Genomic DNA, 14,930 nt, shown 5'->3' on the forward strand with positions numbered 1-14,930 from the left:
TCCTGTGGGAAATAATCTCTTGTCAACATAAAAAATACCAAAGACATAATTGATTCCTGTCTGATCCAATTCATCAAGCCTGGATCATGTGTTTTGTGTGCTGGCCCGGAGGGACTTGCAAGCCAGCATCTGCAGCGTCCTGTATGGCAGCTGAGAACAACAGGCAAATCCATCACCACTCGGTGACAAAGCAACAGATGAATCGATGACCACCAAGTGAAACAGCAACAGGCAAATCCATCACCACTCGGTGACACAGCAACAGGTGAATCCATCACCACCAAGTGACACAGCAACAGGTGAATCCATCACCACTCGGTGACACAGCAACAGGTGAATCCATCACCACCAAGTGACACAGCAACAGGTGAATCCATCAGCACTCGGTGACACAGCAACAGGTGAATCCATCACCACTCGGTGACACAGCAACAGGTGAATCCATCACCACCAAGTGACACAGCAACAGGTGAATCCATCAGCACTCGGTGACACAGCAACAGGTGAATCCATCACCACTCGGTGACACAGCAACAGGTGAATCCATCACCACCAAGTGACACAGCAACAGGTGAATCCATCACCACTCGGTGACACAGCAACAGGTGAATCCATCACCACTCGGTGACACAGCAACAGGTGAATCCATCACCACTCGGTGACACAGCAACAGGTGAATCTATCACCACCAAGTGACACAGCAACAGGTGAATCCATCACCACTCGGTGACACAGCAACAGGTGAATCCATCACCACTCGGTGACACAGCAACAGGTGAATCTATCACCACCAAGTGACACAGCAACAGGTGAATCCATCACCACTCGGTGACACAGCAACAGGTGAATCCATCATCACCAAGTGACACAGCAACAGGTGAATCCATCACCACTCGGTGACACAGCAACAGGTGAATCCATCACCGCTCGGTGACACAGCAACAGGTGAATCCATCACCACCAAGTGACACAGCAACAGGTGAATCCATCAACAGGTGAATCCATCACCACTCAGTGACACAGCAACAGGTGAATCCGTCACCACTCGGTGACACAGCAACAGGTGAATCCATCACCACCAAGTGACACAGCAACAGGTGAATCCATCACCACTCGGTGACACAGCAACAGGTGAATCCATCATCACCAAGTGACACAGCAACAGGTGAATCCATCACCACTCGGTAACACAGCAACAGGTGAATCCATCACCGCTCGGTGACACAGCAACAGGTGAATCCATCACCACCAAGTGACACAGCAACAGGTGAATCCATCAACAGGTGAATCCATCACCACTCGGTGACACAGCAACAGGTGAATCCGTCACCACTCGGTGACACAGCAACAGGTGAATCCATCACCACTCGGTGACACAGCAACAGGTGAATCCGTCACCACTCGGTGACACAGCAACAGGTGAATCCATCACCACTCGGTGACACAGCAACAGGTGAATCCGTCACCACTCGGTGACACAACCTAGACCACTGTGACAGTCTCATTCAATATCAGAATACATCGACAAGTGTGGCACAGCCCCAGTTAAAAACTACTGAGTGTACAGACCACTGTCAAAGCCTCAGTTAATAACCGAGTACGGACCACTGTCACAGCCAATTGTCACAGCCTCAGTTAATAACTGAGTACACAGACCATGGTGAGTGTCACAGCCCCAGTTAATAACTGAGTACACAGACCACTGTCACAGCCCCAGTTAATAACTGAGTACACAGACCACTGTCACGGCCCCAGTTAATAACTGAGTACACAGACCACTGTCACAGCCCCAGTTAATAACTGAGTACACAGACCACTGTCACGGCCCCAGTTAATAACTGAGTACACAGACCACTGTCACAGCCCCAGTTAATAACTGAGTACACAGACCACTGTCACGGCTCCAGTTAATAACTGAGTACACAGACCACTGTCACGGCTCCAGTTAATAACTGAGTACACAGACCACTGTCACGGCCCCATACAGTTGAAATATTTCTGAGTGCGGCGTTAAACAACATACAAACATGATTTGTTAAGTGAATATTAGGTTATTTGATGAATAAACTACTGAGATGGTTGGTCAGGACATTTGTTTATGAAACACTCAGCAGCAATTTAGCAAGTGGTGCTCAGAAGGAAATACAAATATTAACTGACATATATTCACATAATTAATCATTATGATATATTAACGTGTCAACCCTTTAATGATGTTATGTCTGAATCTTGACAAAGTTGTAGGTTTTGATAAGTCAGTTCCTCCATTCGTTTTGAAAATTGTCTTATCAGTTGGCCTCAGTGTTTAAGATCTCAGCTGATTTGACCTTGACCGATATGGAAGTGGCCACCCACATTTAATCAAATGGAGCTCTTATCCTGGAGATCATGTGTGCCAATGTTCAGTAACAAAACCAATCACAAAGTTGCTGATTGATTCAACTGCTTGTCCAATGACCCCAGGCAAGAACTAGCAAAGGGCAGTTTCAATTTGTCACCAAATCAGTCTTAATATGTCATGACTCAGTCCTCATTGATAATGTTATAGACATCTCAGCTGACATAAATAAGCCTGAACACGTTTCTTTCTTTTGTTACATGGTTGTCCATTTATCATATTTATTTAAAAATATGACATGACTTGTCAATTTGTTTTCTTATATTTTACCCTTAAAATTTGTTTTCTTTCATAACTAGCAATTGATCCATTCCCCTGAAATAAAGAGCTATGCTTTGAAGTAGCAAGTGTCTGTCAAGTGAGCCTGATGCACACTTTTTCTTACTTGTATTTATGAACTGATTCCCTGCTTTATTGTGGAGGGGGATCTTGTAAACATTTGGAATTGAAGGTTGTTATATAAAATTTGCCAACATTCAGAATTTTTCAAAACTTCATGTCTACTTTATTCCATTAGGATGTATCAGATGCCAAAGCAGTGAAAGTCACTAGCACCTCACGCTTATTTCCCCTTGCAGATGCCAAAGCAGTGAAAGTCACCAGCACCTCATGATTGTCTCCCCATGCAGATGCCAAAGCAGTGAAAGTCACCAGCACCTCACGCTTGTCTCCCCATGCAGATGCCAAAGCAGTGAAAGTCACCAGCACCTCACGCTTGTCTCCCCATGCAGATGCCAAAGCAGTGAAAGTCACTAGCACCTAACGCTTGTCTCCCCATGCAGATGCCAAAGCAGTGAAAGTCACCAGCACCTCACACAGATGCCAAAGTAATGAAAGTCACCAGCGCCTCTTGCTTGTCTCCCCATGCAGATGCCAAAGCAATGAAAGTCACCAGCGCCTCACGCTTGTCTCCCCATGCAGATGCCAAAGCAGTGAAAGTCACCAGCACCTCTCGCTTGTCTCCCCTTGGAGGTGCCAAAGCAATGAAAGTCACCAGCACCTCTCGCTTGTCTCCCCTTGGAGGTGCCAAAGCAGTGAAAGTCACCAGCGCCTCACACTTGTCTCCCCATGCAGATGCCAAAGCAATGAAGGTCACCAGCGCCTCACGCTTGTCTCCCCATGAACATGCCAAAGCAATGAAAGTCACCAGCGCCTCATGATTGTCTCCCCATGAACATGCCAAAGCAATGAAAGTCACCAGCGCCTCACGCTTGTCTCCCCATGCAGATGCCAAAGCAATGAAAGTCACCAGCGCCACACGCTTGTCTCCCCATGCAGATGCCAAAGCAATGAAAGTCACCAGCGCCACACGCTTGTCTCCCCATGCAGATGCCAAAGCAATGAAAGTCACCAGCGCCTCACGCTTGTCTCCCCATGCAGATGCCAAAGCAATGAAAGTCACCAGCGCCACACGCTTGTCTCCCCATGCAGATGCCAAAGCAATGAAAGTCACCAGCGCCTCACGCTTGTCTCCCCATGCAGATGCCAAAGCAATGAAAGTCACCAGCGCCTCACGCTTGTCTCCCCATGCAGATGCAAAAGCAGTGAAAGTCACCAGCACCTCATCCTTGTCTCTCCATGCGGATGCCTGTTCCAAAGAAGAACAGGTTCACCTCATGCTTGCTCTGACAGGAAGATTGAAATAGGGATTGGGTGGTAATCTGACAGAATGAGTAATAGCATCCCTACTACTGGATCATTGTTCATGCAGTCACCCACTAGCTTTTCTCATCCACCCTGATTGTTGTGATATACTTTAAATTGCAATTTTTTTTACTGCAGTGGACAAATTGGAAACAAGATCAATTTGACAAGCCAACAAAACAAATCACCACTGCAAGCAAACATGCACCATCCATGTAGTCCAGGCTAAGTCTAATCGATGCACTGCAGCCACACATCAACAAATCACACTTTCCCCTCATCTGTCATGCTGCTAGAGGGGTGTCATAATCATCCACTAAGCTGCCAGAACATTATTTATGACCAACTCGTGACAAACAGATGTATCTTCCAAAATTCTGTCTCCTTCATCAAATTACAGAATTTTTTGGGGGAAGAAATTAACTGACGCTATCAGCCTAACACCACGATCACTGGAATTGAATGGCACGTTCATGAACATTTCAGATGTATTTGGTGACATATGAGTACATCAGCAAAATGGCCTCATCACTGAAAACATCCCTGACTAACCAACTTGTTGACATCTTACAAAGAGTGCTCATGCAAGGCTGTTATTCCTGCTTGATTTACAGGTTTGGGTGAAAAATCCCGGTCATGCTGTTCAGCAGCAAGAAAAGAAAATGTGGACACAATTTATATTTTACTGTAATAGCAACGTTTCGGTATACCAAATTTTCTTGAGTATAGTGCACACTTTTTAAAAAAAACACGGCTGTGTAGAAGGGGGTACACATTATACACACCATAATGAGATTTGATGGTTTTTTCCCCAAACACAAAGACATTACCGTGAGCTTGTAAAGCCGGAAATACCATGTCAACAACTTCGTACTTGAGTACGCAATGTAAACTTGTAATTACACTGTCTGGTTTTAAAATGTGTTCAATGTATATCTGGACTTATGTTTGTAACCTATTTCATTAATTTTATTCAAAATTCCTTTGAATATTGTTTAAATTAATTTTGGCGAAATCGTGTGTGAAGCAATCGGAAGATTGCACAACTCATCGTTATTTACAGCAACCACGGTCAGATAACCACTATTGATGCCTTGAAACGATCCTTATACTATTGCAACAGTATAAGGATCCATAAGCAACATAAAGAAGTTGTTATCAATAAAATGTGTCAAATTTGTCATCCGTCAACTTCAAAGAAATGCCTATTATACAATTCAAGAAAAAGAAAAGAATTTTCAAAACACTACCTGTGTATATTGCTATGAGGGTCACAGTTTTCATGAAGCTGGTCTTGCAATATAAACTTTTATTTCTACATATCTGGTCAACATGCAAGTTCAAAAATGAATATCAGTTTAGTACTATGATATGCATTAGTTTGACAGGCAAACAGGAAGTTGAGGGATGACAAAGTAGAGATAATTTATGGCTTACAACATCTTTATTTATCGTTGCTTGAAAACGGTATAAGGATCTATACCAAAACGTCGCCTTTACGGTAAATAAAGACATTGTTTCCACAAATGATCTCTACTTTATGAAATGCATCGTTTCATGCTAAAATTCAGGAAAGTAATGCAGTGTACACATTGTCATTCATCTGCTCAAAACTGCAGAACACCTTGTTAATCGGAGGTGCATTTTAAGAAAGATCCTGCAGGTGGTGCACAGCCAATACAAGCATCAGCCTGTTCTGCAGGCAATAAACACAACTCCTGATGGTTGATGCAACCCATATTTCATTCAGGTAACTGACAGCAATAAAACCTTGACAAAGTGCATACATATTGCAAATATCAATTTGATGATACTCACTCTCCTGACAGAGTGCATGAGGTGGAGGTAATAAACTGCAATCATGGCACAGTTGTGCTGGATGTCACATGGAGGACAAACACGGTTGTGCAACATGAAATTGCAGCACTGTCTATTTTTGTGTTGAAAGTGTCCAATTTGGTTGGAAAAACCTCTTGGTTGTTGATTTCAAGCTAATGAGCACTTCTGTGACAATTTTTAAGTATGTGGTCGGGAAGAGATGGCGATGCCACTTGCCAATTAAATAAACAGAGCTAGGGAGGGAAATGGGTCATGGCATTTATCATAACAGAAAAAAGATATGACACACTAGATAACCAAAGATGATATGGCAGAAGACATGTGAGAGATTCATTATGTCTGATGTAGGAGTAGGTCATGATTGTTTACAGAAACTTCTGGGCAGAACAAACTGACACTGAGTATCTCATATTTGTTCCATGTATGGTGCAAAGTTGTATTGTGGTGGATGTGAACAAAGTTGTATTGTGGTGGATGTGAACAAAGTTGTATTGTGGATGTGAACATGAATGTATTGTGGATGTGAACAAAGTTGTATTGCAGATGTGAACAAAGTTGTATTGTGGTGGATGTGAACAAAGTTGTATCGTGGTGGATGTGAACAAAGTTGTATTGGGGATTTGAACATGGTTGTATTGTGGATGTGAACAAAGTTGTATTGTGCATTTGAACAAAGTTGTATTGTGTATTTGAACAAAGTTGTTTTGTGGATGTGAACATGGTTGCATTGTGGATGTGAACATGAATGTATTGTGGATGTGAACAAAGTTGTATTGTGGATTTGAACAAAGTTGTATTGTGGTGGATGTGAACAAAGTTGTATTGTGGATTTGAACATGGTTGTATTGTGGATGTGAACAAAGTTGTATTGTGGATGTGAACAAAGTTGTATTGCAGATGTGAATAAAGTTGTATTTTGGTGAATGTGAACAGTTATATTGGGGATGTGAACATGGTTGCATTGTGGATGTTGTGAACATAGTTGTATTGTGGTAAATACGAACAGTTATACTGTGGATGTGAAAATAGTCGTATTGTGGTTGCTATGAACATAGTTGTATTGTGGTTGTTGTGAACATAGATGTGTTGTGGTTGTTGTGAACATACTTGTATTGTGGTGGATGTGAACATAGTTGTATTTTGGATGTTATGAACACAGTTTAATAGTGGTTGCTGTGAACATAGTTGTATTGTGGTTGCTGTGAACATAGTTGCATTGTGGATGTTGTGAACATAGTTGTATTGTGGTGAATACGAACAGTTTTACTGGGGATGTGAACATAGTTGTATTGTGGTTGCTATGAACATAGTTGTATTGTGGTTGTTGTTAACATAGTTGTATTGTGGTTGTTGTGAACAAAGTTGTGTTGTGAACATTGTTGCATTGTGGTGGATGTGAACACAGTAGTATTGTGGTTGTTGTGAACATAGTTGTATTGTGGTGGTTGTGAACATGGTTGCATTGTGGTGGGTGTGAACACAGTTGTACTGTGGTTGCTGTGAACATAGTTGTAATGTGGTGGATGTGAACATTGTTGTATTGTGGTTGTTGTGAACATAGTTGTATTGTGGTTGTTGTGAACATAGTTGTACTGTGGTGGGTATGAACAAAGTTGTACTGTGGTGGATGTCAACATAGTAGTATTGTGGTTGTTGTGAACATTGTTGTATTGTGATTAATACATGAATATAGTCATATTGTAGTGAATGTGATCATAGTTGTATGGTGGATGTTGTGATTGTTATAATAGTTGTATTGTGGTGAATATGTCAAAGGACACACCCAAATGAAACTCGCTATTATATAACTTTTCTGTTTAACAAGTAGGCTTTGTGTATATTTTAAGTTACATATGGTATGCAAAAATGCTCAGCTTGCAAAATATCAAAACCATCAGTAGTTTATTTACCTTAAAAAGAAAACATCGTGAGATAACGGCAAAAATTTAGCGGCACACAACTACCAGAAACGGCCATTGTTGACTTTTGGCACTTCACGTTGAGCGGCATGCAGCCCAATATTTTTATTATAATTTTATCATTTTACATATTCAATCATAATTTTTTGTTTGCTGATGAAAGGAAAACACTTAAGTTTCTTTATTTCTAAAAATTAGCAAATTTCAATGTAATTAAATCAAAACAAAAACAATCTGAATCGTAACATCATTGATTGGATGGAGCTTGTACGATCCTGGCAACGGCAGTAAACAAACAACTCCACATGCATAGTGATCCCGTTAGACTATTACAATAATTTTGTTACATCCAACTTAATCTTCTAGAATTATTGACACGGATGCATATTTCTTTGTAAAAACAAAATCTCATTTTATAGAGTTTGCAAATGATTTCTTTTGATAAACCTTTGGACACACTGACATGCCTACAAACATCAATGACACATTTAGGCGTGGCCTAACTCGCGATTTGTTGAGTTGAACAAAGTCAACAAACACTGCAAATAATGACAAATATTGGATGATATGGGGAGTGAGTGAGTATGGTTTTACGCCGCTTTTAGCAATATTCCAGCAATATCACGGCGGGGGACACCAGAAATGGGCTTCACACATTGTACCCATGTCGGGAATCGAACCTGGGTCTTCGGCGTGACGAGCGAACGCTTTAACCACTAGGCTACCCGACCGCCCCCTTGGATGATATGGAAAAAATGAACTGATATACATTCTAGGTAACCATTTACTAGCAAAATAATGCAGTTTATAAAAAGTAATCAAAATACTTGAATTATAGCTATCATTTCTGAAACAGGAAGCATGTACTGCATGACACACATCGAAGCAAAATATGGAAAAGTCAGTAAGCTATCACAATTTTTTTTTCGAAATTCCAAATTCAAAAGAAATTACATAATTTACAATCTTTCGTCAACTGTTTACTATTTATTGACATAAATAGCAGTTTTCACTCCTATTTGTTTCATATTTATTCGTGATTGCTGCCGTTGCGTAACATCAAATTTGTAAGTCTATATCCAAAACCGTAAAGGGTTCCATGCTCGATGATTTAAAAATTATTTTCTGAAAATGATGGCAGCGGAGAGCGATATAACATATTGATATGCCATAATAACAACAACATAATATTTTATTGGTCTGTCATTGCAAGAGGAACAATTTAGAATATTAAGGATCAAAGCAGGAACACGTCGACTGGATGATTGTAGGGCCTATGTGTACCCAAAACAAAACAGTACTCAAAGTACTTTGTGATTTTTGACGACAAGAAAACTGAACTAAATATGTATGATTTTATATTTTTTCATGTTTACTGCAAACAACGAGTTGACCATTATGATATAAAATATTTCATCAAGTTCATAATATGACTAACCTAAAGGCATGTGGTCCTTGAGTGAAGTCAGCCCACATTGGCACAACTCAAATTGTTTGATTGTGATAGGAAAGTAATAAATTCTTGTCACTGAATGAGGCCAGTTAATTGGTAAACCATAAGCATAAGTTAATTTTAGTGTTTTGACAGGAAAGTGATAATAAATTAATTTTTCAAACAAAAAGTAATGTGTATCCTTGAAACTACAAAACTGTACATACCAGTTTGGGTACCAGTACATACTCTATAAAAAATTTACATACAAAAAGCACATTTCAAATACATTTCATTAAACGATGGGATAAAAAAAGATTTCTTATCAGTCAAATTCCTTTTTACATTTTAAAACATGTTTTGTTTACGTAACCAAACTCGAGTAGACGGTTCATGTTTTGTCCTAAAAGTAAAAGTAGAAAAAAAAATCTGAAAAGAAGGGACACCTCAGAAATGAGGACTTTTAAAGTCAAAATTCTATCTAACTTGTCAGATGGTTTGACGTTTGTCTTCAAAGAAAAATCCTTATGAAATTTTAAAAAAATAATTTATGACACTGAAAATTTCAAGCACTAAACCTAGGATTATTCAAGGAAAGACAAATGTGTTGGGTATTTTTGACAAATACTTTTGTTTTCGACTGTTCTTGTTTCATGATGGCAAAGGCACTTTTATACACAGCAACTGAGGAACTTGTGACACACAAGCTGATGAAGCTGGATACTGTGATTGCATACAAGGGAAAAACAGGTTTGCAGCAGATCATGTTTGCGAAATAAACCATATATGGTGACATAAAGTCAGGGGGTGTGGCTGAACTATACTGACTGGATATTCAGAAACCCATCAAATGTTCAACGATGTCAGAACTAAAGCTGGTGGTGATCTGCATTTATTTTGAGTTTTTGTACTGACTGTTGATCACATTTTACAGTGGTTCATGTTCATTTAGGGGACATGCATGAGCGTCACTGTCACAAACCTGGAAAGTCCTGCCAGACTGATTACACATTATTTCATCATGTTCATTAGTGAAAACCCTGAAAAAATACATAACATAGGATATTTCCATGTAACTTTCTCCAACACAACACAACTGCAAGAATTGTCAATGTACGTAATGTGCCCTATTCCTTTTTCAAAAGATAACATTCTCTTATAAATATATATATGGCTAACTCACCAGCTTAAGTGCCACCCTTGTTCTTGTGATTAAACAAACAAAAATCTCATGCACTGTTACAAGAAATTAATGTATCATATTCATATTACAACTGTATTTAAGAATTGTTTTGTTTGGAAAACAAACCACTTCATACACAAGATTAATGTCCAATATGACTTGTGTATGTATATGTTCATTAGGATCTTATTATGGAATACAAACTTAAATAATGACATCAAATAGTTACTTATTCACATAATTGATGTTCAGGTGAACGATAATAATTGTTGAATAAAATATGTTTAAACTAAAGATAATAATTGAAGTTTGATCAGTAAAACTTTGCTGATTCATTGACCAATGTTTAGTGTCAATACATATAATCATTGTGGAAAAAAATGCCTACTAAATATAAAATATAACTTAATATTTTAGAAGCTGTGAACAGCTGTTAATAATTAAACATTAACAAATCTATCATCAATAACAAATCATGGCGGTCTCTATATTGATGGAATAAATTTTTAAATGCTCCGTGAAATTGTTCTAAAATAATGCTAGAATCAATAAACATGATAAATGTATTATAAAAGGAAAAATTCTTTAACTATCCCACTTTTAATTATAAACTAACACTGAAAATATGTATGAAGTATTTTACTGATATATACATCCTGCACTTGCGTATATCCTATCATATTCGGCATCGCATGAATGCTATTTTGAAACACGTTTTTGTCACGTCGAGTTTCGTGCACTTGTTGTGGAGGTTGATCATTGCTGATTGATGATATTTATAGACATATTGCCTGGGACACAATTTTTATAGTGAAAATAAAATCATCAGCGTGTACATCGCAGATACATGAAACATATCCTTATCATATCCGTGTTCGTTATATCCGTGTTCTACTGTATCATAAATGTTCAACCAAAACACTTGAAATTAGGATTAGTGAATATTTATGAATCATTGTTTCCTGCAAATTTTATAACGTGACACTAGATTAACCCGAATGTTCATATTTCTGCAACTGACATGATGACCCCCAAAATTGAGGGTTTTTTTGGTTACACGTTTGGATAATAAATTTACTGAAATGGTTCATAATTTACCATCCTGCCGTTATTCACCAATAAAAAACATCAAATGTATGCTCAGTTAAAATTAAGATATCGGAAACATATAGGAAAGATATCGGTTATTCACCAATAAAAAACATCAAATGTATGCTCAGTTAAAATTAAGATATCGGAAACATATAGGAAAGATATCGGTTATTCACCAATAAAAAACATCAAATGTATGCTCAGTTAAAATTAAGATATCGGAGATATGATTATTGTAATCAATTTGCACAAATGTAACGATTTAAAGAGGTTCCTAACATGAAACGTAAACCACCTTAAATAACGTAATTGAGGCAAGTTCACGAAAATTTACAAATTTTGCGTTCGCTTTGGTCTTAACCTTGGTATGACTGAAAACATCAGGAATTTTTTACATAGCAATGTGTAGTTTTCTATCAGGAATAAATGTGCAAAATATTTCTTCACTTGGCCCTTGTTTAATGAAGTACCGACTGTTTGAAATCCTCCGACGTCTTCTCAGCGCCTTATGCTAAAACAATTCAGCAGGCTAAAGGTTAATTGGATGCATTATTTACCTATGGATATGAACATTGTTTTCCTATTACGTGGATGCATTATTTACCTGTGGATATGAACATTGTTTTCCTATTATGTGGATGCATTATTTACCTGTGGATATGGACATTGTTTTCCTATTATGTGGATGCATTATTTACCTGTGGATATGGACATTGTTTTCCTATTATGTGGATGCATTATTTACCTGTGGATATGGACACTGTTTTCCTATTATGTGGATGCATTATTTACCTGTGGATATGGACATTGTTTTCCTATTATGTGGATGCATTATTTACCTGAGGATGTAAACATTGTTTTCCTATTATGTGGATGCATTATTTACCTGTGGATGTAAACATTGTTTTCCTATTATGTGGATGCATTATTTACCTGTGGATATGGACATTGTTTTCCTATTACGTGGATGCATTATTTACCTGTGGATGTAAACATTGTTTTCCTATTATGTGGATGCATTATTTACCTGTGGATGGGCTGCCAGGGATTCATGATGCTCAGCACTGTGACTAGCAGATCTCCGAGCACGCCCGGGGATCTCAAACAAATAGTGATCAGCGACACTTCCCACCTGAAACAAACAGTGCAAACAGTGATACACCCACAGAAAAATCAGGTTATAAAGACACTTAAAACAAAAAGGTTTATAAGAAAAATTCTATGAAACACTTCTCAAATGAGTAAGTGTCTCAAATCTACTCAATTTCAGCGACAATGATTGGCAGTGTAAACTATCTCATGTCAAGTGAACAGGGTCATGAATTGAGAAGTGTCATCATTATAGTTTGTCACCCATGTAACAAAGTCTTGACCAGAGTTTGTTGTTTAATGTCTCACTCAGCAATATTCCATGTATATGACAGTGTTCTGCAAATAATCGATTCTGGACCAGACAATCCAGTGATTGATATCATAAGCACCAATCCAAGCAACTGGGATACGATGACATGCATGAACCAAGTCAGAAAGCCTGACCACCCGATCCCGTTTGTCGCCTCTTACGACAAGCATATGGACCAGAGATACCAGAAGTTAACAGTACGAAAAAAAAAAAAAAAAAAAAAAAAATGACTGATATTCCCTTGATGTCCAAACATAATTCATTATAAAAAGCCATGTGACTACCTGATTACCATGTTAGTAAGCTATGGCAAGAACTAGCTTCCAACCGTTGGTGACCAACTGTGGCAAACACTTGCTATTGGTGACCTACTGAGGCAAACACTTGCTATTCAGGTGACCTACTGTGGCAAGCACTTGCTATTCAGGTGACCTACTGTGGCAAGCACTTGCCATTGGTGACCTACTGAGGCAAGCACTTGCTATTTGTGACCTACTGTGGCAAGCACTTGCTATTGGTGATCTACTGTGGCAAACACTTGCTATTCAGGTGACCTACTGTGGCAAGCACTTGCTATTGGTGGCCTACTGTGGCAAGCACTTGCTATTGGTGACCTACTGTGGCAAAAACTTGCTATTGGTGATCTACTGTGGCAAGCACTTGCTATTCAGGTGACCTACTGTGGCAAGCGTCAGTTTACAGCAAAGAAGCCCCTTGAGGTATGAGATCAAGATATAGTATTATGATTGTTACCTAGGTCTGCAGGGATTTGGTATATGCTTGTGTTGCGAGAAATGTCATTACAATGATGTCCTATCAGATGTTCTGCACTTTGATTACCATAGGAAAACATTCTTAGTACATCTAAAATGGCCACAATTTTTTTCACTGTCCCCATCTGAGCTTTCCATGTCAACAAAGCATCTTTTGTTATTGTGTTCTACAGTGTCCAGCAATACAGCTTCAGGAAAAACATAAATAATAACATCTGAACATTACATAAAATACCTTTCCCCTTTGATATGACAGCTAGATTAGCACTGAATCAATATCACCACTACACATGGTGGCATGTTGTCTTCTATGAACAGGCTTTCATCCCCATTAGATCCTGTCCTCAATACTGAAATACATTTCATATGTATAACATTAAAGTCACCTTACTCATAGATGCAGCACTTTGATGTAACGATAAGCTGAAAGTGCCTCAGTCAAAAAACCAATTCATCTGAATAACACAGCCTTGCCTTCAGCTGGTTTGACATAGCAGTCTGGAGCATACAAAGCCCTTCTGATCCATCAGAGGCATAAACTCCCATTTTACCATATTGACGCAGAGACACAGCTAGGAGGGCTGTTTGTTCAGTTATCAGCTGCACTCAGTCTGTATTGACTAAATGTCAGACTCATACATGATCTGCATTCAAGACATGGCAACAAACATGGCAATACACATGGTTTAGAACACATGGTGACTCACACACATGGAAAGCACATGAAAAGACACATGTCAAGTAAGTCAATAACAGGTGGCAGTAACATATTGCATCACACATGGCAGACACATCTTGCATCACACACAGCAGACACATTATGCATTACACATGGCAGACACATCTTGCATTACACATGGCAGACACACCTTGCATTACAGTTACACATGGCAGACGCATCTTGCATTACACATGGCAGACACATCTTGCATCACATCTTGCATCACACACAGCAGACACATCTTGCAATACACATGGCAGACACATCTTGCATTACAGTTACACATGGCAGACACATCTTGCATCACACATGGCAGACACATCTTGCATCACACACGGCAGACACATCTTGCATCACACATGGCAGACACATCTTGCATTACACATGGCAGACACATCTTGCATCACACATGGTAGACACATCTTGCATCACACACAGCAGACACATCTTGCATCACACATGGCAGACACATCTTGCATTACACATGGCAGACACACCTTGCATCACACATTACAGACACATCTTGC

The 14,930-nt window shown here is 39.1% G+C and overlaps 1 protein-coding gene across 1 annotated transcript in view; it reads right to left on the reverse strand.

Annotated features, from left to right (window-relative positions):
- The window catches only part of LOC124112581 (proprotein convertase subtilisin/kexin type 5-like), a 73,249-nt gene that overhangs the window by 28,237 nt on the left and 30,082 nt on the right, over positions 1–14,930 (reverse strand). The window contains exon 2 of the mRNA XM_046472748.2: positions 12,535–12,639. Within this exon, the coding sequence (XP_046328704.2) occupies positions 12,535–12,639 (105 nt within the window). The remainder of the gene's footprint in view (positions 1–12,534; positions 12,640–14,930) is intronic.

Source organism: Haliotis rufescens, unplaced genomic scaffold (assembly GCF_023055435.1).
Source record: "Haliotis rufescens isolate VD_foot unplaced genomic scaffold, xgHalRufe1.0.p SCAF_1, whole genome shotgun sequence".
Taxonomy (NCBI): Eukaryota; Metazoa; Mollusca; class Gastropoda; order Lepetellida; family Haliotidae; genus Haliotis; species Haliotis rufescens.